The sequence below is a fragment of the Notamacropus eugenii genome, chromosome 1 (assembly GCF_028372415.1).
Source record: "Notamacropus eugenii isolate mMacEug1 chromosome 1, mMacEug1.pri_v2, whole genome shotgun sequence".
Lineage (NCBI taxonomy): Eukaryota > Metazoa > Chordata > Mammalia > Diprotodontia > Macropodidae > Notamacropus > Notamacropus eugenii.
The window spans coordinates 199,623,888-199,651,442 of NC_092872.1; the positions used below are offsets into that span (position 1 = coordinate 199,623,888).

Below are 27,555 nucleotides of genomic sequence, written 5' to 3' on the forward strand. Positions count from 1 at the left end.
GTGACTTCAATTGTCTATTAAAAATAAATATTACAAGGAAGCTTTTATGTCTCCTCAAACACACAATGGCTGAAAATTTTTCTTTGAGAAATTAAAAGTTTGTCCTGTGGTCCCAGAACCCTGGCACAGCATGCTCCTTATGGGCAAGAACTGATCTGGTGGCTTTCCCTATGAAACAGCCAGTATCATCACTCTCAAAACATGACTGATTGGAATGTACTGGAAATCAACTGTTCACCTAATTGTTAAAAGAACTGTTCACCTAATTTTTCTTCTCATTCATTGATTTATCAAACACTCATTAAGCACCTTGGGTATGAATGGATCAATAAGAAACAATTCCTACCCTAAAGAAAGTTATTTTCAAAAGCTTTCTGCTCTTACCCCTTACTTTTCTAAATGCATTGGTGTACTCACCTGACTTTATCATTTCAATTGCATTTTTCTTCCATGAGTGGGGATCTTGCACTCTTTCAGAATTATCATTCTCAAATTTGAAATATCTCCTTTCAGGATGGGGTAGACTCAGAAGCAGAGGAGCATACTCTAAAATCTTTTGAAGGTGGGGTCAACCGTCAGCTTGTGTTGCTAGCACTTAAACTCTGATGAAATAAAGGGCAGACCATATAACTGAGAATTTCGGTTAACTGAAAGTTAATCATAAATGCTTTTCATGATAATCTCTCATATAGAGAGGAGGGGGCTTTTAACCAAGAAACATAAATATAAGGCTTCAGACTAACCTGGGTAAGTCACTTCCTACTAACAGAACCTCTGTTTCTCCCTATAGAAATATAATTTTTTATCTCTAAGATCCCTCCCAGCTCTGAAAATCTATGATTCTAAGACTGGGTTTGTTTGTTGTTTTTTTTTTTTTTTTCAGTCAGTCCTTGAGACATCATAAGATAGGTCACAGAGTAATTGAATTACTGGAATTTGGAAAATGGAGATGTTAGGTTGGAAACTCCACCGTATGGTTTATTCTTTGTTTCTAAATACATGGGTTTAAAGCTGGCAAGTGAGCTTTTTTAAAAAAAAATCCATCCATTTTTCTGGACTAGACAATTATTTGGGAACTATATCCATGCCTGGAGGGAAAGCACCAAAAAACCCACTCACCTCCTAATTCTATTGCCCTGTCCTGAAAAAGGGAGAACAACTGGTCTGGCTTGGCCTGACCTGGCCTTGCTGGGCATCTGGCCAAAGCCTCTCAGCCTGGTGTAAGGAGATCCTTGGATCTACTCACCCCCCTTTCCTTGCTGAATTCTCTTCTCCAGTGTGAGGTCTCCCAAAAAAACCATCATCTGACCTCTTACACTCAAGGAAGCTATGCTTTAAGGGGAAAAGTCTCTTTTGGGGAGGGAAAAGGGAGGAGGTTGGGGAGAGGAGAGATAGAGAAAGTAGGTAGAATTGAAAAGCATGGTTTTGGAGAACCATCTACCGAAGAACAAGAAGAACCAAAAGTCACTGTTGAGTTTCAGCATGCATTTAATGTCATTCTTTCACTACACTATAGCTTATGTTGCTATGGGGATCCTGCACCGTTTTCCATGTATTTATTTATTGTTCACCACTAAGATCTTATTTCTGTCAAGATGGGCTATAAGACTGGGTTTCCCAGAAAGGTCAATAGCCTATTGCATGAAATGTCATGAACCATGGGGAAAAGCAGAAGAAATAATAACCCATTGATTACACACACATAAATCCACACAGAAGAAATAATAACTCTTTGATTACATGGACATATAGAGCTCCCCAAATCTTTACAAGCTGTTGACAATTCATTTCTTTCCATTAATATATTTGCCTTCAAGAAATATTCAGACCCAAAAAGCATGGCTGCATGGTTGATAAGCCCTACAGTGACCAATAAATAAACCATCCAAACAAGTAATTCCTGAACTAATTTGCAAGGCAAATTGGAGAAAATGTCCCAAATCTCATCCTGGGGGCATCTGGGTAAAGAACAAAAAAGCAAAGCCTATCTATTTTCCCTAAGCATTTTACTTGGCATCAACTAGCTGTGTGACCTTACTTAAGTCCCTTCCTTTCCCTTCCCTGGGCCTCAGTGCCCCATTCTGCTAAAAAATAAAATAAAGAAGAAAGTCTTTAATAAAAATGATCTCTAAGGTATCTTCCAGCTCTAACATTCTGTTATCCTAAGTGAAGACAAGATTTTTTTGGAAGTATCTTAATCCATACAATTATTGAACATAGTCAATGCTTTGAGAGTCTCCAGCATGTGGAAAGAGCTGGAAAAACTTTTTCTTCAAGGGCATTGGGCAAGATTAGCTTTCATGCAAAACTAATGGCTCAAGCAATTAGTAAGATACACACAATACCACAAATAAGTTTCATATTTCTTAGTCCACATATAGATAATCAAGCAGTTCTATACACCACATGGTTCCTGAGAATTAAAAAAAAAAAAACTGTTGCCAGTCCTCATTCTCCTCCAGATCATGTGTTATAAATTCTTGAAGCTCTTTTGGCTACCGTTTGGGAATCAGATGCATCTTCTTCCTCTTCCTCAGTTCGTTTGTGTTTTAAAAATAAATCCGATTTTAAGAAGCGACTGTAGCTGTCATACTTCATGAGATTAAAAATCTGAGGAGTGAAAGAAAAATAAGTCTGAAGACTGAGTCAACAAATACTTAATCTAGAATTACAGTTATCTGTGCATGCATCCCGTTCATAACCATCTATGGCTCATTTATCACTCAGGAAGGCAGGGGCTAAGTCTTAACTAAGTTTTTATCTTGTTCAGTGCTACCCACAAAACTTCGCTCACCATGGGTGTTTAAGAGGTGCTTGGTCAGGTGAAATGCAGCATCTCCACGTGCTTTGCTTGTAAGGTGCTATGGGGCAGCCACAGATTTCTACATGACTAATGTCCCCTTCAGTTTACAGTTACAGTTACGTAGCAATTCACAGTTTTTCAAAAGCTTTTAGTATTCATTATCTGCTTTAATGTTCAAAACTACTCTAGGAGATAGGCAGGGTGGGTACCCGCAGCCATTTGAAAGATGAGAAAACTGAGGTTCAGAGAGGTTGAGTGACCTGTCCATGATTATCCAGTTTCTATGGCAGCAGATGGCACAGTGACTAGAGTGCTGGGCCTGGAGTCAGGAAGACCCCTTCAGAAACTTGCTAGCTATGTGACCCTGGGCAAGTAAGTCACTTATCCTCTGTTTGCTTCAGTTTCTCAACTGTAAAATGGTAATAATAACAGCACCGACCTAACAGGGTTCACCGAATGAGATACCACTTATAAAAGCACTTAGCACAGTGCCTGGCGCACAGTTGGCATCATATAAATGTTTATTCCCTTCCCTTCTCTTTCTCTTCTAAAGGCCAGAGACAGAACTTGAATGCACATTTTCTGACCCGTCTAGTGCTCCTTCTGTGTAACTCTACAGTGTCAGGAGACATTTTCTGCTTCTAGTAAGCTTACTTACTGACTGGATTGAGAAAAAATGCATACACAGAGAAAAAGAAAACCAATAGTGTAAGGCAATAAACAGCTTGTACCAGGTAAGCATCTTCCCTGGATGCTTTTAATCAGTGTGAATACATGTACGAGAATATGAAATATATCTGTGGTTTCTGTTCAGTTGTATCCAACTCTTCATGACCCTGTTTGGGGTTTTCTTGGCAAAGATACTGGAGTGGTCTGTCATTTCCTTCTCCAGCTCATTTCACAGATGAGGAAACTGAGGTAAACAGGGTTAAGTGACTTGCCTAGGGTCACACAGCTAATAAGCATCTGAGGCTGGGTTTGAATTCAGAAAGATGAGTCTTCCTGACTCGAAGCCTGGTACTTCATCCACAGCACCACCTAGCTGTCTGCTCTGATCCTCAGTAGCTGTGTAAACTTAGGCAAATTCTCAACCTTTCTGAGCCTTAATTTCCAACTTTAAAATGGGGATACCTGTGCTATTTGCCTCACAGAGCTGTGTGAGAGTTGAATGAGATAATTTATGAAGTATTAAAGAACTGCAAACAATAAGGATATCTCAATGAAGAGAAAATCTATGAAAAACTTTAAAGCATCATGTATATCTCAGATATTATTATAGCTTTATTTTTGCCCAACATTGATTTATAGTGTAGTATCAAAAAGTCATTTGTAATTCTAATTTACCTGGAAAGATAACAGAGGTCTTATTTCACTTAACTTCTGAAAGGTTTGGGGCATTTTAGGATAGAAATCGTGGCTGTAGAAATATTGGTCACAGTATAATTATGGTATCATATGACATGATTCCAATATTATGATGATGTCTGAGATTCCAAACATATCTGTGATTTTGCCAAGGAACAATACAGTTGCATATTCAGGGTAGGAAAGCAGCAGTCTTGCCAGGGAGAGACTCTCAGGAGGAATTTGTTTAAAAGAAAACATGAGAAGTCCTTAGACAGCAAAAAAGTAAGGGGTAAGACTAGCTATGTCATCTGTCTCTGTGAAGGAAATCATTCCAATCAATCATTTTACCAAGAGCTAAAAGGATCTTGAATAAACAATGAAGAGAAAGAATGTCTGAGCCACTGAGTTCCAGTGGAATGTGCTGTGCTCAAGCTGAAAGTTGGGGGTTCCAGACTCATCATCTCTGCCTGAATGAACATTATTAAACCTCACTTTCCCTCTTCATTAAAAAAGAAATAGTAATATTTACATTATTTGCAGCAAAAGTTTGCCCAACAAAGAAGATGGAGCATTTAAAAGGACAAGGTAGAAAGAAGCATTTTCTGACTGATAAAAGGATGTGGCCCATAAGGGGAAAATCCCTTTACCACTGATATCTATCATGGGCTTTTAAACATGGGTTTTGGCATATTCAATAGGGAGATAACAAAATTAAATTATCATGAAAATGGAGATAAGAAAAGCCAGTTTTTTGCTTGCATCAGATCACATTCAACAAAGTGGAATGCTGCCCAAGCTTCTCAGAGCTCAGAGAATCACAGGGTTAAAAGGACATTAGAGGTCACCTAGTCTCATCGGGGCTTCTGAAATTTTTTGTCTCATGGACTCCTTTGACAGTCTGGTGAAACTTGCAGTCCTTTTCTCAGAAAAAAAAAGTTAACATATGGAATAAAACAAGCATTTCTATAACACAGCAGAATTTTTTAAAAGATGCACGCGTACGAAACTGCTAATTTATTATATACAATTTGTTATTCCTTTTAAATATATAATAAAGTCATCATATAAATTTCTTATGTTTTCTTCCTTCCTCCCACCATTAGATACAAATATATGTGTGTGATATATACATATACACACATACATATATATGTAAAATCATTCTATACATACTTCTATTTATCAATTCTTTCTCTAGATGCAGATAGCATCTTCCTTCATAGGTTCTTTGTAGTTAATTTGAATACTTATAATAGTCAAAATGACTCAGAATAATGTTTTAAAATGCATAGGATTACAAAGGAAATTATATTGAGTTATCAAAATATTTCTTAAAAGCCACATGTTCGTGAACCTCATGTTAAGAACCATGCCCCTGTATGAAGCATGGACCATCCCCTACCATCTCTAACAAGTGGACATCCAACTTCTAGAACCCCTCCAAAGGAGAGCTAGAGGAAGAAGGGGAGAGAAAGTTGGTTATCCTGAAAAGTGGTCCAGGGCACTTTTCTAAATGCTTTGTCTATTTATCAAATACATGCTATTAAAAAAAATTCTATAAGTGATTATCTTAAACATCTTCAAAGCACTTATTTTACCATAAGTATGTGTGTTCATCTTTCATTGCCCAAAGAAGACCATGCTATCAGAGAAATGATGACACAACTTGTTTTGAGGGAGGGAGGGCTGTGCAGGTCACCAGCCTCACTTCTCCTCCAGAGTCATCTGAATCCAGTGACCAGATATTCATCAAGATGACTGGAGATGACCCAGGATGAGGCAACTGGGGTTAAGTGACTTGCCCAAGGTCACACAGCTAGTGAGTGTCAAGTGTCTGAGTTGAGATTGGAACTCAGGGCCTTCCTGACTCCTGCACTAGTGCTCTATCCACTGCCCCACCTAACTGCCCCACCATAAGTATGTAATTCATGGAACAAGGAAGGACTGTTATTCTTGTTGCTTTTTACCCCAGGGTATGTGTGTATCCTTTAGCTGTGTGAATCCCAAAGATTCCTTTCAAACCTTTCCTTAGAACTCTAGTAATTGTATTCAGAACCTACTCCCCTAACTGGAATCCCCTTTTCATTCCTTCACCTCCTTAACAACAACTTCATCTTTGACTTCTGATGGAGTTTCTTGGGAGGAGGAATGAGAAATAGTACAGTATATAATTATATCTTGCCTAGATTGGGAGAAATTTGGGGGAAAAGATCCTTGGAGAAAAGGCAAAAAGTGTAATTCTTTTTAAAAAAGAAATAACCCATCACATAAGTCTTCTCTTGCATCACCTCTGGGTTCCAGACTCATCACCAACTAAGCCATGAGCCACTATTGACTACATTTCATAGTTCTCCAAGTCACTAGAGTCTCCAAGAAGAATTTGTGGATGTTTGGCTGGTTTAATAAACAGGATGTGCCAAGCGTGACAAATGAAAACAATCTTACAAGTCTCTCTCAAGTGTTGCATTTGCAGACTTAGGGGACAGGGAAGAAAATGTCTTATTTTACACACACACACACACACATACACACACACACAGCATTCCTGTTTATACAGAAAAAAAGACAAATTTAAGTTGAAGACACACAAATCAAAGAAAGATTAAGTATAACCCAAATGTTTTATGGGAACTTTCCATGTGTGTGGGTGTAACATCCTGTTTGCCTAAGGTAGATGCTTCAGAGCAACTCTCTCAGAGTGAAAAAAAACAAAAAAAACAAAACCCCAACACTTTATTTGGAGCCATACCAGGTAGGCAGAAGAGGGAGGGGAGATAAAAGAGGTAAAGTTTGTCTCATTTTAGTGAAAAGTGCGAAAAGTCATGGCAAAATGTCTAAATGTTTTGAAGGAAGGTGACTTTTAACAGCACCCAAGAGAGGGAACCTCCAAGTGGGTGTGGACCATGGAACACAAGGATGAGATATTTCGGTCAATACCTCCTTGTGTAATCAAATACCATTTTGTTGGGCAGCTCTGGTGCACCCTAAGTATTTCACAAGAGAACGTAAAAAACCTTTCCTGCCTTGTTTAGATGTGAAATGCCCCACTGGTCAAAAAAAAGTCTTCCTAGATTAGGCCTGGAGTTCTGTCCTATACTGAATAAATGAATTTGTAAAGAGTTTATTATGTGCAAAACATTAAACTAACATTGGAGATACAAAAAGAAAACTAAGACTGTTTCTCTAGAATTCGAAGAGAAAGACAAAGCTTCTAAGAAATTTTAGCTGCATGTCAGATGGAAAGGCCCAGTGGTCTCTTGACCCAATAGCAAGGTAGATGTTAATGTATCTTCCTTGGTGCCATTTTCATTAACAAAAAAACCTATCTGCTTCTGATACGGAAATCATCGAAGGTGCCAAGGATTTTGATGATGACAAGCTTTCTTTCTGGAAGTTCAGTAGCTGTGCCTTCTGAGAAGACAAGAGCTATGGTTCCAAAAGAGGCAGTACCCAGAAGTCGCATGTCTACAAGGGATTGCTTCCATGTATGATGGGACCAACGGAATGGGGTGAGATAGATGGTGTGGGGAAACTCTGTTTCATGGCTTTGGGGCTCATCCATTTGTAGCAGTTGGGTTTGGTGGTAGGAAAGGGGATGGTAGACACTTCTCCACAGGGGTTGTTCTCCTGAATGAAAGCTGTAAAGTCCAGCCTGGGAAAAAAGAGTAAGTGATCTAATACGGTAGGTGTACTGTTCTTCCCAGAGCTCTTGGACAGAGTCTTGGATTTTCTCTACTAGGGTATGAGGGGAGTTGGGGGTTGAAGCAATGATTTGACCCAGGAGTGGAGAACCTGTGGCCTCAAGGTCACATGTGGCCTTCTAGATCCTTGGGTGTAGCCTTTACACTGAGTCCAAGTTTTACAGTTCTATGAAGTCTTGATTCAGTCAAAGGGCTGTACTTGAGTTCTTTGAGGGTCACACGTGGCCTCGAAGCTGCAGGTTCCCCACCCCTAGTTTGACCCAATTGGCACATTATCTATCTCTGTCTCTTCCTCTGGTTGCCTTATTACCTCTTTAATTTCTATAACTTAGTTATATTGAACCATTTTGCTGTCAGTCTAAGAACCATACAGTGTTGAGAGGAAAGGTATATGTCTATGACTAAAGCTGTACAAAAATGCAACGGGATACCTTGGGAGGACAGGGGGTTTTTCCTCATTTGATATCTTCAAGCAAAAGCTGGAAAACCACTTGTTGGGGTACATTGCAAAGGAGATTCTTGTTCAGGGGTCAGTCAGACTTAATAGCTCTGAATACTATGTCTTCATCTTTTTGAGTTATAAGATGCCTATTATATTCACTCACTCAATAGCGTCCCAAAGATCTAAGACTTCCCAAAAGTCCTTCTAATCAAAGGGTGCAGTACCCAAGGCAGCCTTGCCTGCAGGCTGTGCTCTGACAATAAAGAAGTCTTCTGTAGATGGATCCCAGAAAGCTCTTGATTACAAGTCCTTGATAGGAAAATGAGTAAGTGAAGACAGCTAAAAGGCAGTTCTACCCAAAGACATCACACAAACCTGATAAGCTGGACTGATAGATTCTAAGAACTAGAAAGGACCTAAAAGGTCGTATAACAATAATATTGACAGCCATGCCTTTGACACTGACACCCTGAGCAAGTCACTTGCTGCCTGTTTCAGTTTCCTCATCTGTAACAAAGGAATGATAACAGTAACTACCTATCAGAGGTGTTATGAGGATTAAATGGGATAATATCTGTAAAGCCCACGGCAAAGCTTAAAGAGCTACATAAACACTAGCTACCATTAGGTTATCACTTAGCTACTATTTATAGAGAGATTTAAGCATGACTACCTCATTTGATTCTCACAACAATCCTATGAAGTAGGTGCTTTAAGATGAAGAAACTGAGATCTGAAAGAAGTAGAGTTACTTTTCCAGGATCACAAAGCATATATCCCAGGCGGGGTTTGAACATAGGTCTTCCTGATTTCTAAGTCTAGCACTTTACTGTGCCACCTAGTTTTCTCCTGTTACAAATGGCAAAAGTGAAGCCTAGAAAAGTGAGTGACTTGACCAAGGTCACACAACTGGTGAGTGGTCAAGCCCCAGAACCAGGACATACATACATACATACATATGTGTGTATATATGTATATGCATGTATGTACGTGTATGTACATACATACCAGGATGTACATACAATAAACCCAGACATATATATGGGTGTATATAACGTGTACAGTTGTGTATAGTTGTACGCATAAATTTATATTTACATATAGATCCTATCCAGACCAATAATATTAGGAGCTCTGGCTACATTTGCTAGCTTATCATTAATTCTGAGCTGTACCACAATTACACTGGGAAGAGGGCAATCAAGAGTCAAATTATTGACTGTTTGGGGAAAAACAGAAAAGAATTGGAGAGGCCAAAAGGAGAAATTTGTCAGGATCTGACTAGAAGACTAAGTAGAAACATAAAATTAAAAGAACGAGAATAGAGAAGAAATGAAAAAACCAGGCTGCCGATAGATTGCGGTCGTGTGCCCCTTTTTTGGCCAGATAACTGTGGCCCAGAAGGGCTTTGGGTTTTGGCACACACACTGCTGGCTGCCTGTGAGCTGTGGGCCTGGAATGTAAATTGTTGAACTTTGCTGTACTGGAATTCAGCCCTATAAGCAGCTGGAGGTTGGACGCCCTCTGAAAAATGAGAAATGATCCTTGCTGCAGACATGCAACTTCTCACAACCATTCCACATCAGAAAGGGAGCAGCCTTTTTCATGACCAGCAGCTTTCCCTTCCACCCTCAATTTCCCCTCCCAATCTTGGCTCTGATCTTTCCCCATGTTTGCTGCAAAATTAAAGTGACATCTGAAAGTATTCCTCCCCCCCTAATTGTTGAATACTACCATATTTAGTGTATGAAAGAAAAAATCTAAAGGTTAAGTTTAAATTTTCTAAAGTTCACTACGTTGTGATATAATTCCTTTACAGAGATATATATAACCATAGCATATGAAAAATGAAAAGACTAAACTGAAAGTCCATAAGTACTTAATAAAGCCCCTTGAACCAAAATTTACTACTATTACTTTACCTTTATGGTCCTCAGTTTCCTCATTTGTAAAATGAGGTCACATTAATGATCTTTAATATTGCTTCTAGCTCTAAATTCTATTTGCTTGGCAAGTTATATTCCAAGACTAATAAGAATTTAAAACTTTTCAAAAATAAATACCTGAAGGACCTAATGAATCCTCCCCTCCAGCAACTTGTTTCTCCTTTTTTGGCGGGGGAGGAGGCTCATAATCTGTCAAAATCCTTCATTATATTCATTTCAGGGAGGCATAAGCAAGAATTGAGAGGGAGAAAAAATTAGCAACAAGTAAAATATAAACATATTTTTAACATGACTGTTTATAACTTGTGCAAAAATCTGATTGCAGTTGAGTAGATTGGAGCATACCTATAGTTGCTATATTTTCCAAATCAAAAATCAGGATATATGGCGTTATATGTCATTTTGTTTTTTGCAAAGTTCTTGTGGGGAAAAAAACACAACCACTTTCTTTTTTTAAAGTCGAGACTGTCTCAAAAAGAAAAAGAAAAAATACAGGATGTGTAGTCTCTCTCAATGTACCCCGCAAAGCATTCTGACATTTGAATTGCAGTTTGTAGACTCTTTACAAACACACGTGCTTTAAGCAGGAAAGGGCAGAGGAACATTTCCACACAATAAAGTGATTATAGGATTGGCACAAGAATATGAAGGGTTCTGGTTTTGTGAAATGCAAAAGGATTATATCACAAGGTTCAGACTGAAGTAAGGAGGGAAGTTTGCTTGCAGAATATGGGAGGGAAGGTTGAAATTAAGAACAGGAATGAAAATAACAAAAACTCTTACTTCAAATTCTTTCCTGGAGTTTCCTGAGGAGGTCTTGTAATGGGTTGGGGCAGAGATATCCAGCTCTTTTCAAACTGAACTCACAATGTTCTCCCAAAGGGAATGAAATCACAGTGCCAAGACTTTATAAAAGCTTTCATAGAGATATTAATGTACTGACAAAGTCTGGACATTTTGACCTATAGAGGCAGATGCTGGCACTAACTTTGCTAGCTCAGAAATTACCTCAAAGGCTAGTCATTTTAAAAATTCTTTCTTGTCTGGAAAAAGATAACGGTGCTTTTAAGAGGAAGATAACCAGATTAGTGCTAGAGGCTTAAGATAGCCAGAGTCAGTGTCCAAAGAACAGGTTTTCAACTTGAATCACCAAAGCAAAGGCAAAGAGTGGGGTTGGTTTTAACCTTGAGTCCTTTTTCCACCTGTGTTCTATGCTATTTATTCTCCTTTCATTTTTCATACACTTTTATAGTCCTTTTGGCCAAGCTTTTTTAAAAGGAGAATTTAGCACCTGACCCTCCCCCCACTGATATCCAATATGAATTTAATTCTGTAAAAAACTTTTTTTAATTCTCAGTTAAGATGGCATTGGTAATAGCCGTAGAAAAGTCTGGCCTTCCTACATAAACTCCAGCAAATACTTGGAAAAAGCCTCAAAAAAGCTGATGAAAGGTCAAGAAATCATAAAAGACACGGAAACTCCTCCTTCCAGTCCAGAACTGTCCAAAAAGATGGCCAGAAACAGGAAGAGACAAGGAGAACGGTAGAAGCCAACTCAAGGCAAAGAGGGAAAGGGAGTCAGTAGAAAACCCCCACAAATGGATCGGGAAAAGAGGATTAAAAGCCAGTGCCAGGTCCAGTAACTGGGTGGCTGAAAACAAATTCCAGTCCTGGCCTTTCATAACATAAATGGGTGACAGAATCATCCCCAACAGGTCAATGAGCAGGGATACAATGCCAGTCAGTATACTCCTTGGAGCACTGAGATCTACAAAAGGAGACAAAGCCAACCCAGGCCTTAGATGCCAACACCTGAAGGTGTGGAAACCCGAGACCAAAGTTTTATCCAACAATGCATTGAGGCTTCATAAGGCCAGAGTGAAAGGACAGAACCAGCCTTTAATTGAGGATCATGCAAAAAGAAAGAGAAAAGAGACTAGCTGGGGTCTGAATCTGCACTGGGACACCAGGAAGTTGAGAAACAAGTCAAGGATTGAAGCACAAGGTGAGACCTAATGCCAGCCATCCAATTCAGCAATAGCAGCAGCCTCCAAACAGAGTGGGCAGGATAAAACAAGGCCTACCCAACTGATCCAACAGGGTTTGAGGGGACTAACCTGAGCACAAAATCCCAAATGGAGAACTAAACAAGCTAAAACATGGGCATAATTAAGAAATAAATTGTGTTAGGAGAAGTCCAAGAGGTAAACGTAGAAGAAGAGAGATACTCTATATCAAGTATAAGTAAAGTCTCAGAAGAAGAAGAAAAAAAAGATTTGGCCTCAAGCACCACAAGGGAATAAGGGGGAAAAAATGAAGAGGAAAAAAATGAGAGTTTAGGAAGAAAAAAATTTAAGAAAAATAAATAGCATAGAAAAGAAGTTAGAAAACTTCATCCAAGAAGCAGACTTTATGAAAAACAGAAAGAGAGAAAAGAGAATTCAATGACTAAATGCTAAGAAATATTAGAACAAAGTCAAAAATTGGAAAAATAAAAAGAAAATATAAAACCCCTTTTTTCAAAATTCCTGGAATACAGGTCAGGGGGAAATAATTCAAGAATCTTTGTACTTCCTGAAAACCATGACTATACGAAAACCTGGATGCCATATTTCAAGAAGTCATATATGACTATTAGAACTAGAGAGCAAAGTGAAAATAGGAAGATTCCACCAATCACCTTCTGAAAGGAACTCCAAACTGAAAACATCAAAGAATGTTATAGCTAAAATCCAGAGGTTCCAAGTCAAAGAAAATTAATGCAAGCAACCAGTAAGAAAGAATTCAAGAACCAATGGACTACAATAAGGATTGGCTGATCCTTGGCAATATATCACTATAAAGGAGAGAAAACCTGGGAACAGATTTTCCAAATGGCAAAGATAAAGACTTACAACCAAAACTAGCTTATCCTGCAAAAAAACTGAGTATAATTCTACTGAAAAGACAGTCAAGGGTAAGAATGGATCTTAAAACAATCTTTCAAGAATTCCTGAGGAAAGAGCCAAAGTTAAGCAGAGACTTTGAAATGCAAACACAGGAGTCAAGAGAAAGCCAGAAAAGTAAAGACATTTGAGCAATTAGAAGGGCTGAAACAATGATAAAGTACTCACATTCTAATGGAGGAAGAAGACCAAATTTCCTTCAGAATTCCCAATGTCTTCATGGGTCACAGAGGAGGTTAAATAAGACAAGCATAGGGTCTGGGTGTGCTTTTGTTGTTTTATTGGCTTAACAAGAGGAATGAAAAGGGAGAGAAAAAGGAAGATACTAGAAAAGAACAGAGGAAGAAGAGGAAAGCCCCTGTTTCATATAAATAGAATGCCAAAGAAGAGTATAGAAATCTATATTCAAAATTTCAATAAGGAAATTGTAAGGAGACTGAAGTTCCCACCCACCCACTCAAAATAGAACACCAAAGCACTGGTTTTACTCCCATCAGATATGCATTGGTGGATGGAGAACTATGAAATTTGCCTTACCTTCTGTCCAGGCTCAAATCACTTACCTGCCAAGCCAGAGAGGATTTAGGGATTATCTAACTCTAGATGAGACAGTTGTCTAGAACAGACAACTGTGATCTCCAAAGGAGTAGAAAAGATTTACTCTCAGCCTAAGGATGCTCTGACTTGACTTTTGTTAACAGAGCAGAGTGGCTATGACTGAAAACCAGTCAGTTTGCCCTCATCATCAGAAGGCTCTAGCTAGACCCTCACAGACTCATGCTGCCATAACTGGCAAGTAGCCTTGAAAAAGTGGAGCCCTAAAATTGGTACCAGGGAACAACTCCTAGCAGACTACTCACCCAGCAGTTACTAGCAGCAAGACCGACAATGTATCCAGCAAACACGCTACACCCACCAGGAAGGAAGCCAATGAGAGAGGTGAAGTAAAATCCCCATAAGACTCGGAGGATTCTGTATTATCAGAGGCAGGAGTTACCTCTCTACATTTGTTTGCTGACTACGTGTCCCCACCTCCCACCAGAGATGATCCCTAGAAGTCACGTAGTCCAATTCTCTCATCTCCCCATTTCACATGAGGAAAATAAAGTCTAAATAGTTTCAGTGACTTGCCCAAGGTCACATGGATAACAAGAGAGAGTTTGTACTTGAATTGGCATCCTCTGCCTTCTAATCTGGCATTCTCCACTGTACCATGCTGCCTTTTCAATTTTCCTTGTATTTGAATCTAAAATCTGCTTTTCACATTTCTGTCCTGATAATGCTGGAAAAAAAAATATATTTCACATGTGTATATATAATTGGTATATATATACAACTACGCTATTTTGTACTTTGAATTTAAAATCGATTTTTCACCTTTTTTTATTCTGATAATACTGGAAAATACATATATGTGTGTGTGTGTATATATATATATATATATATATATATATATATATATATATATTTCACATACATGTATAATTGGTATGCACCTACAACTATACTATTCTGTATTTAGATTTAAGAAATGATACCGTTTAGCATGCATAATAAATCAAGGTAGAATGCTCACTAGTAACTGGTACGTTGTTCATAACTAAATTCAGGAGATGGCAACATAAACTGGAAGAACAGGTCAAAAACCCAGGGTCTTTCTAAAGTAGTCTAATGGCAGATGGGAGGGGTCCAGTAAAGGGTTCCAGGTAGGAAGTCCAAGGAATAAAGGGCCCAAAGGAAGAAACTGACTGTTCATCCACAAACTTGCTATCATGAAAGCTTGTCTAAGGTATGAATGAATGAATAAAAGTTGCCTTTATTAAGCCTTTCCTGGGTGCCAGGCACTATGCTAAGCCCTGGAGATACAGATATGAAAGCAAGAATGCCCTGAAGACATTCTAAGGGGAGAGATAACACATGTTCTCTCAATATTATTCTTTTAGTGACACTACCCTTTCTGAATACTATAATTTTGTACCAGGAATAAAGGACAAGTAAATGCATTTGGGGGTTATCACTTAGACACTTCACCTTGAGGAAATTCAGTTTCCATATCTGCAAAATGGAGATACTCATCCTTCACAGACAGGTTGCCTTTATAATTGTTTGCCAATTGTGATTGATCTGGGAATTCCCTGATCAATCTAATTAGCTTACTGCTAAGAGCTAAGTCTCTGTAGAGGACCTTGGATGGGCCATACCTCTCTCCTTGAAAGCCCTACTGGAATGGAAGAGAACAGAAGACAATTTCTAATTAAATTGCCCTGACTAGAAGATTAGATTCTGGCATAGCACTACCTTCCTCTAATTAAGAGGCAGAGGTGCAGAAGTGACACTGTCTAGGTCAGAGGGGTGGGGAACCTGCAGCCTCAAGGCCACATGTGGCCCTCTATGTCTTCAAGTGCCTCGTGCCTCCCTTTGACTAAATTCAGTTGGACTGTCTAAATTTCTACTCTTTTTGAGGGGGAGGCAATTGGGTTTAAGTGATTTGCCTAGGATCACAGAGCTAGTGTCAAGTGTCTGGTCCAAGGCTGGATTAGAACTCAGGTCCCCCTCATGCCAGGGCCAATGCTCTAACTACTGTACCACCAAGTTGTCCTTTTGTCTTGTTTTGTTTTAAAATAAATATATTTTATTATTCATAGCAGTATCAATATACATTTGAAAAATAGTAAAATAACGCACACATATATATATATGAGACATGCTATTTAATCATTCTACAGAAGATATGTTTGCTTTTCTATGAGTTCACATATGAAAACAAAGACTATTTATGATAACCCTAATCCTCCAAGTTTCCATGAGGACCCAGAGGGTTGGAAACTGCTGTCCTAATGTATTTGTGTCTATTTGAGAAAAATAAATAAACTACAGAAAGAACTGTACACTTTGGGAGAGACAGAAAATTAATTAAGTAATGAGCATTAACTGTTTATCTATATTTGCCTTCTAAACCTAAAGGTCATCACCATGGGTCAGGCTTTGCACTATCATATTCCCTTTGATATTACATTAAAATTCCTGTGGGCATAAATTTACTGATCTAGGCTGATAACAGTGCTTGAGATAATAAAAGGATTTCTGTTTCTAGTCCAATACTCATCATCCAATATTTATCACTTTTCATAAGCATTATTCTCCCAAAGAAATCAGGAAAAAAAGATGTTTTTTAAAATTACTTTTATTATGATCAGTCCAACTAGATTCAGTCAAAGGGCCACATTTGAGGACCTAGAGGGCCACATGTGGCCTTGAGGCCGCAGGTTCCCCACCCCTGGTCTAGGAACTTGCCTCTTACTCAGTTGGATTACCTATGTGTTTTTGCCCCAAAGCAGCCATTAATGGTCTTGGGAGTGGAGTGGGGACAAAAATCACCTATACTCCTGAAGAAATGTTCATGGGCCAAGTGAAAAAAGGAGCCAGAGAGAGGTCTGCCATTTCTTTTTTACAGGCCAGCTCAGGGACAACTTCTCTGACAATAGTCCCAAGGTCCCAGTCCACCAAATCATCTAGGGGTCAGCCCTTTCCAAGAAACTTAATCAAGAGCTGCCTTTTGTCCTCTTAATAAGGTGATAAGTATATCAAAAGAGACCCAAAAGGAGACTTACATCTTATCAAATTGAAGGTAGGAGGGATGACTCCCTTGGGCCAGATAAAAGCACTGTAAACTTCAAAGGGTCATAAAAAAGGTGAGTTATCTTATTTTTTCCACCACTATCCCCCACCTTGTAAAAAGATAATGATTTAACCTTCATTTGACCATCTGGGAAATCAAGAGAATGTTCTTTGTGCTAAGAAGGGTCACTCCATGATCCTTTTCACCAGGGTAGATAGGGAGATGTGTGTATTAGACAACTGTTTGGATGGCCACACTCAATCTCCATTGGAGTACCTTAGGGATCTGTGCTGGACCCCGTGCTATTTAACATTTTGTCAATTACTTAGATAAAGGTACACTCCTCAAAACTGCAGGTAGCATAAGGCTGGAAGGAATGGGAACCACAGAATCAGGATCCAAAAGAATCCTAACAGACTAGAGTTTCTTTAGGGGGTCCAGGAGCTTAAATGGTTTTTTAAAAATGCATCTTTATTTTCACTGACCTCAAAGTTTGCACTTTCCTTAGTTATTTAAGAAATTATTCTGAGCAGAGATCCATAGGCTTCACCAGACTATAAAAGGGATCTGTCACATAGAAAGAAAATTAAACATCACTGGACTAGAGCACTGGGCTTAACTTAATGATAATTATTTAATAATAATTTCTACCTTTCCAGGCTTCTTACACCTTAATTCCCACTACATACTATGATCCAATGACTTAGGTCTCCTTGCTGTCCCAAGAATAAGACATTCCATCTCTAGCCTCTGGTCATTTTTTCTGGCTGTCCTTCATGTCGTCTCCTACTGACTTCCTTTAAGTCCTAGCTAAAAGCCCATCTTCTACAGGAAGCCTTTCCCAACCCCCCTTATTTTCATACCTTCCTTCTCATGTTGTTTCCTATTTAACCTATACATAGCTTGCCTGTACAAATTTGTTTGCTTGTTGTCTTCTCCATTAGATTGTGAGCTCCTTGAGGACAGAGACTATCTTTTGCCTCTTTTTGAAACCACAACACTTAGCACAGTGCCTGGAACACAGTAGGTGCTTAATAAATATTTATTGACTAATAATATGAAATTCAAAAGGGATAAATGTACTTGGATACAAAAAAATCAATTTCACAAGTTCAAGCTGAAGGTGAGTGATGGTATTAGTGGACACAAGCTCAATAAACATCAGCAATATGATATGGCAGCCAAGAAAACTAATGGAAAAGATATAACTTCTAGGAATTGGAAGGGAATAGCCCCTCTGTACTTTGGTCTGGTCATTCATTCATCTGGAGCAGTAGTCCTCAAAGTGTGACCCAAGATTATGTTGAAGTCCCAAAGACCCTTTCAGTGGATATAAGAAGTCAAAAATATTTTCATAATAATACTAAGAGATGCTTTAATTTCTAATATGATAGATATCTATAAACATAGTCCACATAAACAAAAGCTCTTTGGGAGGACTTTGAAAAAATTTTGAAGTATAAAGGGGTCCTGAGACCCAAAATTTTGAGAAACACTATCCTAGAGTAGTACTGTGTTTACGCCTGGCGCACTGACACAATGTCTTTTAAGAAGGACACTGAAAAGGTAAAGTATATCCGGAGGAAGGCAACCAGGATACTGAAGGGTCTTGATTCAATGTCATAATGGGATTGAAGGAACTAGACAATATGTAGCCTAGAGAAGAGATAAGTTAAGGCAGGAGAGGAGTAGTGAAAAACATGGAGACTGGATACAAAAGATGTCTTGAAGTGTTTGAAGGGCTATCAGGAAGAGGATGGCCCCAAAGAACAGAACCAGGAACAATGATACAAGACGCAAAGAGACAAATTTAGGGTTGATACAAGGAAAAATTTGCTAAAAATTAGAGGTGTCCAAAAATGGAACAGACTATAAAAGCACTGGGCTCCTCTTCTAGACAACCACTTGTTGGGTGTTACAGTGGAGTTTCCTTTCCTGTATAAGTTGGGTCAGATGGTCTCATTCAATTCTCCAATTCTATGATTCTGTAATGATTTTTTTCTCCCAATTCCCCTGATGGAGGGCCAAGAGGAAGAGTTGGTAGAATCTTTGATTCCCCCACCACTCCTGGATCTTCTCCCTGCCACCATCACTCAGCATCCATCCATCTTCCTTTGAAGATCACTCAATCCCCAACAAACATTTGTTAAGTAATTACTTTGTGAAACGCCCTGTTCTAGGTGCCAGGGATACAAAGACAAAAATGAAACATTCACATAGCGATTTGGGGGAGGGAGAGAAGCACTAGCAACTGTGAGAATCAGGAAAGACTTCTTGAAGAATATGGTCTTTGAGTCAGGCTTTGGAGGAAACTAGGGATTCTGGGAAACAGAAGTGAGAGGAGTGCATTCTGAGGGGGCAGGTGAGGGGAGAGAGGCTCTACCTGTGCCAGCAAGGAGTATGAAGAGGGCACACAGCAAGGTCAGATTGGCTGGATCATAGAGTGCACAAAGGGAAATAATGAATAATAAAACTGGAAAAGTATGTTGGAGCCTACTTGAAAGGCTTGAAATACCAAATAGAGAAGTTAGTATTTGACCCTATGGGTAACTGGAGGCCTCTGGAATTTATTGTCTTTGCCCAGATTCTTGGTGCTGTCAACTCTAGTCCTTCAGGTCATCTGAACTGTCCCAAATAAGTTCAATACCTGATTTGTTGGTGTTTTCTACCCTCATACCCTTACCTTTCCAGGATCTCTCTCTTCAATTCCCATGACCTGTGTCTCCAGTTTACTTTAATAATACCTAAGCATACTAATACTTTAGAGGATGATTCCTCCCTTCCCTAACCCCACTCAAATGAATTGCCCCAAATGCTAAATTTCCCAATTGTGGTTCTGTCTGTGAGGAAGAAAAGGCAGGAAGTGACTGACTCATGGTCATAAGGTAAATTGTAGGTTCGCATATTCATTCATACATGTGTGTGTACACACCAATATACATACATACATATACATACACACATACATATATATACATATACGTAAGATAGATAGATAGACAGGCAGATAGATAGATAGATATAAACTCTTACTGCTATAGTGACCTTTTCTGGATAAACTGTAGCTGACAGCAGACTCTGACCCTAAAGTGTACAGAGGAGAAACTGAGGTTCTTTCTATCCCTTGAAAAATTATATGCCTATCTCAATCTCTATAAAAGGGTGTATGCAAAGAAATCACCAGTTACAATTCTATTTCACAGCAGTAGCCCTGGCAAAAATCTTCTCCTCATTCCAGAGGAAATAGCGATAGGGTTCTTTACAGTACAAAGAGCACTGGCAGGAAAGGGGCAGAACTGGTGCTGAGTTGCTACTTGGACAAGAAAGAAAGAAAGAAAGAAACAAAGAAAGAAAGAAAGAAAGAAAGAAAGAAAGAAAGAAAGGAAGGAAGGAAGGAAGGAAGGAAGGAAGGAAGGAAGGAAGGAAGGAAGGAAGGAAGGAAGAAAGAAAGAAAGAAAGAAAGAAAGAAAGAAAGAAAGAAAGAAAGAAAGAAAGAAAGAAAGAAAGAAAGGAAGGAAGAAAGAAAGAAAGAAAGAAAAAAAAAAGAAAGAAAGAAAAGAAAGAAAGAGAAAGAAAGAAAAGAAAGAGAAAGAAAGACACAAAGAGGAAGGAAAGAAGGAAGGAAGGAATCTTTCACTTTAAATCCTTCACACCCATGTCACCATGAAGCTCTTTTATTTTAAAATCCAGCATCCTGAGTGACAAACAATTTTCTTCCTCCCACTACCCACAATTTGGTCAAATACATGCTGTTTAGTAAGAGCCACTTATTAGGATGTCCTTCTCCAGAAAAACTGTGGAATCCTCTTCCAGTGGAAGGTACTTGTAGCCCCTCAGATCCCTGCCAATCACATATTCTAGGCAGGAACATGCTTAATCATGTTGACCCAAGATCTGATGGCAGTCCAGACTGACCCTAACATTTTCTTTTCCAAAGAAAAGTGTTTGTTAGACTGCCTGTGACTAATTGGTCTCTTTTCACATTATAAGTTGAACTTTCAAAGTTTCCATTAGTAACCAGGGGAAATACTCCAGAACCAGCCTGGCTTTCTTAATGTCAAACAACAATGAACACAATCGTCAGAAATTTGATGGAGATGTTTGCTGCATGAATACGTGCACATATAATAACAACAGCAATAATAATAACTAGCATTAATATAGTGCTTTAAATTTTGCAAAATGCTTTACCAACATTTCATTTTTGAACGTTTTTAAACAAATAATTAAGAAGAAACTTCACTATAGACCAGAAAGAGCAAAAGTTATGAATGTTAAAAAAAAAACAAAGAAAGATGTAGGTGCCAATAAAATTTTTGTTTATGTAGATTTAATTCATAAATGTCTTCATCAAATTCACTGACTTTGATGATGTAGGCACCTATTATTAACTACATTTTAAAGTGAAGAAACTGAGGGACACAGAGGTGAGTCATTTGAACCATGCCAGATTATGCTCAGAGGGCCAGTCTTTTGAAGCCTGAATGCCACATTCCTTGTGGGTGCTGTTCGGTCCTGTCAGTAATGTTTGATTGTTCGTGACCCCATTTGGGGTTTTTTTTGCCAAAAATACTAAAGTGGCTTGCCATTTCCATCTCCAGCTCATTTTACAGATGAAGAAACTGAGGAAAATAGGATTAAGTGACTTCCTGATGCCAAGCCCAAGTTCTCTATCCATTGTACCACCTAGCTGCCTTCCTTTTGTAACACTAACATCGGGGCATCTAAAGGATAAATAAGGGGAAAAAGAAAATGTGATTATCATGATTTGTGAAAAGAGATAGGATCACTGGACCCCAGTGGGCATTTTCACAAGCACAGTGCTTTGGGCTGGTTTCAGCCTCTCTCTACAATCTTATCTAGCATTACTCTCCTTCACACAACCCACATCCCAGTCACCCTCACCCACCGGGTGTTTATCCTTCTATTTTTGGTCTCAGTGTCTTTGACTTGCTCACCTTCTCTAAATTCTTAACTTCCTTTCAGTTCAGCTCAAGTGCCATCTCTTAGCAGAAGTTTTTCTTGATGTCCCCTAATTGTGAGTGCTCCCACCCTCCTTCAATTATCTTCTACTCAGTTTTCTGTATAAATGTTGTATCTCATAGTAGAATATAAGCTCCTAGAGGAAAGGGATTGGTTCTTGGTTGGTTTGTTTGCTTGTTTTTGTCTTTGTCTCCCTAATGACTTAAATGTTAGCACACCTAAAATAAATGGTGAATTCTGTTGAATCTACAGTCCCATGAGATGCGATAACAAAGCCCATCTTAACAGTTAGACACTTGTTGGAAAGTCAGGTGATTAATCTGACTGCTGACTCCTGACTGCCAGCTTATAAAGCCCATTTATCTTTCTAATAATAATTATGGATGGTGCTGATGACAAGAAGGTGGCAGATGAATCAGACTTTAGTATTCAGAAAGAAATGAGGAGAAAGAAGTATTTCACTTTTTTTAAAGGTAGTATCCTTAGTGTACAAAGATGATCCCACCAAATACTTAGAGATTTTTTTTTCAGTAGAAAGGATATATTTACACTGAGATAATCACTCCTACTGAACAAAGACACACTTGCAAGTCAACTGGCCAGAGTCAGACCAGAGAACTGAAACTGGGCCATGCAGTAATCAAACCCAGGATCTTGGCCTCACTGGCATCATTTTCTAACCAACTGAGCTAAGTAGACTGTGTGTGCATATAAGAGTCATGGCCACTGAAATAAGTGGTTCTTTAACAAAATGAAGAAAATGTTAATTGACTGTTGCTTCAGGAGCAAGGTAGCACAGTAGATAGAGTACCAGGCCTGGAGTCTAAGTTCAAATTCTGCCTCAGACGTTTCCTAGCTGTGTAACTCTGGACAAAGTCACTTAACCCTATTTACCTCAGTTTCTTCATCTGTAAAATGAGATGGAGAAGGAAATGGCAAACGACTCCAGTATCTTTGCTAAGAAGATCCCAAATGAGGTCACAAAGAGTCAGACACGTCCGAAAGACTGAACAACCACAAAAGCAGGAAATGAAACAAATGAAACAAAAAATAATATGTTTAGAGTCATGAAAGTATTGGAGTCAGAGGAAACGTATTCAGATCCCTACTTGGCTACTTACTCCTGTCAGTTCTTGGCAAGTCACTCAGCTTTTCTTAATCTCAATTTGCTCATATATGAAACGAGGGGATTGAACTGAGTAATTGCTGAGGCCCCTTGAAATTCTAAATATATGATCTTATAAGCATAATTCTATTGTGGCTGGATAACATTCAAAGGGCAGCTAGAATATTAAAGGGCCTATGAAGATCAATTAAAGGACATTTAGAATTGGAGCCATTTAGTTCTTAGGAGGTCCATGTCAGCCATTTACAAGAACCAAGATGGAAGAGAAATTAAACTTGTTCTGGCTGGTCAATAGAAGTTGCAAAGAAGGACATTTATCCTTGAGAAACAGGGAAAAAAGAAAAGCTTCCTATCAACTATAGCAACCCCAAAATGGAAAAGACTGCCTCAGAAAGTAATGGGCTCACCCTCACTAGAAGTCAGTCACACACACACACACACACACACACACACACACACACACACACTTGTGTGCTATGTTATAGAGAGTTCTTATTCAGTTATGGCTTAGACTAGATGCCTTCTGAGGATCCATTTCTGAACTTGGGCAATTGTGAACATCAACTATTTTATGATTCTGTAATATACTGATGCTCTTAGGAACTATTGAGTTGTGTAGGGTTATTGATTACCTTGCTAAGTTAAATGACCTAGACCGCTGAGTTATTCATTTGTATGTCTGGTTTTGTTTTGTTTTGTTTTTTATCATTTTCCTATGTCTTACATCAGAATCAGGTTGTCAGATATCATGTTACTGCTGTCAGGACTGAGTTCAATTCAACCAATATTTAGATATCTGTTATCTAGATGGGAATTGAGTAAACTGAGGAATTGGAAAGTTAGGGCATTTGAGAAGATACCAATATGTACGAAAGAAACTGTAGAGGTTATTCAGTTCTAATAACACAACCCTAGGGTATACACAACAAAGGAACATCAGACTGGGAGGCAGGAAAACTTAACATTTGAATCCTACACACTAGCAATGTGTGCCTACACACTTCGCCTCCCTCAGTCTCAGTTCCCTCTCCTTTATATTTAATCTCTTCTAATAAACTGGATCCTCCCCTGCATGTCTCTCTCATCCATGAAAAACAAACAAAAAGCCCACCTCACTTGATCCAACTATCTCTGCTGACTATAATCCTATATGTCTCCCCTTCAAAGCTAAACTCCTTTAGAAAGCCATCTATATTATGTGTCTTCTGTCTTACTCTTTTCTAAACCCTCTGTAAACTGGCTTTTGTCCTCTTTCTTCAACAGAAACTGCTCTCTCAAAAGTTACCAAAGATCTCTTAACTGCTAAATATAACAGCCTTTTCTCAATTTTTATTGACTCTCAGCAGCATCTGACACTGTTGGCCTCCTCCTCCTCCTCCTCTTGGTTACTATCTCCTCTCTAGAATTTCATGATACTACTCTGTCTTGGTTCACCTCCAATATTTCTAATTGCTCCTTCTCATTCTCTTTTATTGAGTCACATGACCACTGTGAGCATTGGCTAGGGTTCTGTCTTGGGTTCTCTTTTCACTCTATATTATCTCACTTGGTGATTTTGTTATAATGTGAAAAGAGACCAATTAGTCACAGGCAGTCTAACAAACAATTTTCTTTGGAAATTAGTCATAAACTAGCCATTTAAGTGATCATTCAGTGCCTATTTGTTCTTTAAAGAAAACAAATCAGAATTTTTGAAAATGTAGTTAAGCAGTTTCTTGGACTGTATCTGATTAGAAGCAGCAAAATATATGGGGTGTGGGACTTATTAAAGGGACACGAAGAGTCATCTACACAGATTGCCTCTACTTCCTCACTCTGTATTTATTTAAGATACATACATACATATCTGTGCAGGTAGGTGGTGCAGTGGATAGAGTGTCAGTCCTGGAGTCAGACACTTACTAGCTGTGTGACCCTGGGAGAGTCACTTACCCCTGTTTATTCCTCATCTCTAAAATAAGTTGGAGAAGGAAATGACAAACCACTCTAGTGCATTTGCCAAGAAAAACCCACATGGGGTCGTGAAAAGTCAGATAGAACTGAAGTGACTGAACTGTGAACTGTGAACGTTTTAATATCTGTTTTAGACAGTCGGAGGTCTTTTCCTTCAGGTTCTTAGTTGTGTTCTGGATAGTTGAGGCTGTCAGATAAGTGAAGTGCTTCTATACTTGGATGCAGACCTAAAGACATTCTAAATTTTCCCTGATGAGTATGTTCTGGGAGAACTGAAAGTGCAGAACAATCTATTCTGGTGTAACACAAAGCCAAGAGGCCCCATGCAAAGCCAAATCTGCTGAGATGTGCTTTTATTTTAAACTGCATGAAATCTATCAGTTCAAAACATGCCCCTGCTTAGTTTCTCCCTCTTTTACTTATGGAAACAGGACTCATATAGGAGGCCCTTTGGGAAAGAAAGAGAACTAGAAACCATTCTGAAAGTGTATTTTGGTGGTTGCCAACAAAACTTCTCCAGAGCTAGAATTTTAAAGAAGTGAAATGGGAACCAAAGTGTGTTTGGAATATTTGTTTTAGAATCAGTCCTGATTTTAAAGAGGGCACTTTCATTCATATATCAATTTGGAGAGAGTGAACTTTTCCATTTCCTCAAACAAAAGGTTTTAACAAGGGGCCCTAGAAGTTACTTACTTTTAGTCACTTAAAATTCCCTCCTTCACCACCTGTACTCCACACTGCTACATGTGGCTCAGTCCCATAGCATGGAACTGAACAAAGCCATCTGCTTCTTCACTTGTGCCAATATTATTCTGATTATTTCAGTCTCAGTTTTAATGTCTTTTTGTGTATGCATCTAGAAAAAATTTTTATCCTTCGAAGTCTGCTAGTTAGTCAACTGTTTAGCAACTTCGGATCAAATTTTCACAAGCTATGCCACTCTCATTTTTCTTTGGAATGACTTAAAATAATTGCATTCTCTCTTATAATAATAAACATAATAGTGAAGGAAAAAAGTCCTGCCATCAGATTAAAAAAAAACACAATAAACCATACAAGTATAGGGGGAGGTGGAATTGGCCAATAACATGTATGAAGAAGATTTCTATGGACTTACAACCTCAAATGGTACATCACTCAGATTACCCAGTTGCCAATACAGTCTTAGTTTCCATTAAAAAAAAAATGGATGGTGTCCAGAAAAAAGAGGTGCATATCTTACTGCATTCTGTCTTGATCTGACCACCTCTCAAATATAGTGATCAGAGTGGAATGTTGTTTGTAAAATAAGGAGGCTGGACAAGATGACCGATAATGGAATGCTTAGCAACTAATTAAACCAAAGGCCAGTTTTCATATGAGTATACCACAGGAAGGAATGCTCATCACACATGCAACGATATCGTTATCTTCAAATAGGACATCACTGCTATATCTACTTTATGTAGATACAGGTCTATAGAATAAAGTTAATGAATGCAATATTCTGATAAACCAAACCTATAAATTTAGTCTAAAATTTAGAAATATAATCACTTCATTTATCAAGCATAAACAAGGGAATGATTTATTGCAAATAACTGATTTTTTTCTCAGATAACAAAAATAGGAAGTATTATATCATGAAAAGAGCACTGAACCCTGAGTCAGGAGACCTGGGTTTGAATATTGGCTTATTAGCTATGTGAACACAGTCTCCTCATCTGTAAGTGATGAATGTAAAAATATTTGCATTTCCCACTACCTATAATTGTGGTAAGAAAAGTGCTCAGTAAATCTCATGTCAATTTACATTTTACAGCTTTAAGTTTAAAAGCATAAAACTACTGTAAGACTTTTGGAACACCATAAACACATATATACATGCATTCATGTATGGGTGGTACAGAACACATGACTTCAATACTTTAATGGAACTGGATTCAAATTCTAGCTCTGCCTCTCATTATTCATGTGACCTTGGGAGGCATTTAACTTCTCTGGCTTCAGCTTTCTCATCTATAAAATGAGAGGGATGAGATATATGGCCTCTAAGGTCCACTCTTATTCTCTACCAAAGCAAGACAATAACTGTTCTGCAACTTGGGGGTGCAAAATGTGCCCTATACTTTTTGGAGATGGCCAATGCAGGAATTTGTTTTGCTTGCCTATAATTAGTTACAAGGGTTTATTCTCCCCTTCCATGGCGGGGAAGGAGGCAGGGGAGAAGGGAAAGAAAATATATCTTCGGGATTTTTAAAACTTTTATTGCTATGTTTTGGTTTTTACATTACAAACACTTAAAGATTAGTTCCACTTCCTGACAGGTCTCTTCTAACAAAGCAAGATAGTTAAGTAAACCTAGTACAGTGACCTCATCTGAAAGTGTGTGCAATGCTTCATATCTCAGCAAACCCCCACCCCCAACTTCTTAACTTTAAAAAATTAACAGAAATCTTTTCTCTCCCTCCCAACCCCACCCCATGAAGGAGAAAAAGAAAAAAGAAAAACAAATTCCTTATAACAATTATGCATGGTCAAAGAAAGGAAATTCCCTCAATGGTTTTACACACACACACACACACACACACACACACACACACACACACACATTCACTCTGTATCCAGAGATTTGTTACATCTCTATAATGAATAACATATTTCATCATCAGTCTTCTGGAACCATGAATGGCACTGTAGATCTTTGTTCA

At 38.6% G+C, this 27,555-nt stretch overlaps 1 protein-coding gene across 2 annotated transcripts in view; it reads right to left on the minus strand.

Moving 5' to 3' along the window:
• Positions 1 to 1,470: 1,470 nt before the first annotated feature.
• The window catches only part of RGS10 (regulator of G protein signaling 10), a 68,008-nt gene continuing 41,923 nt past the window's right edge, over positions 1,471 to 27,555 (minus strand). For both annotated transcript variants that reach the window (XM_072623997.1, XM_072623988.1), the window contains exon 5: positions 1,471 to 2,610. In XM_072623997.1, the coding sequence (XP_072480098.1) occupies positions 2,464 to 2,610 (147 nt within the window). In that variant the 3' untranslated portion in view covers positions 1,471 to 2,463. The remainder of the gene's footprint in view (positions 2,611 to 27,555) is intronic.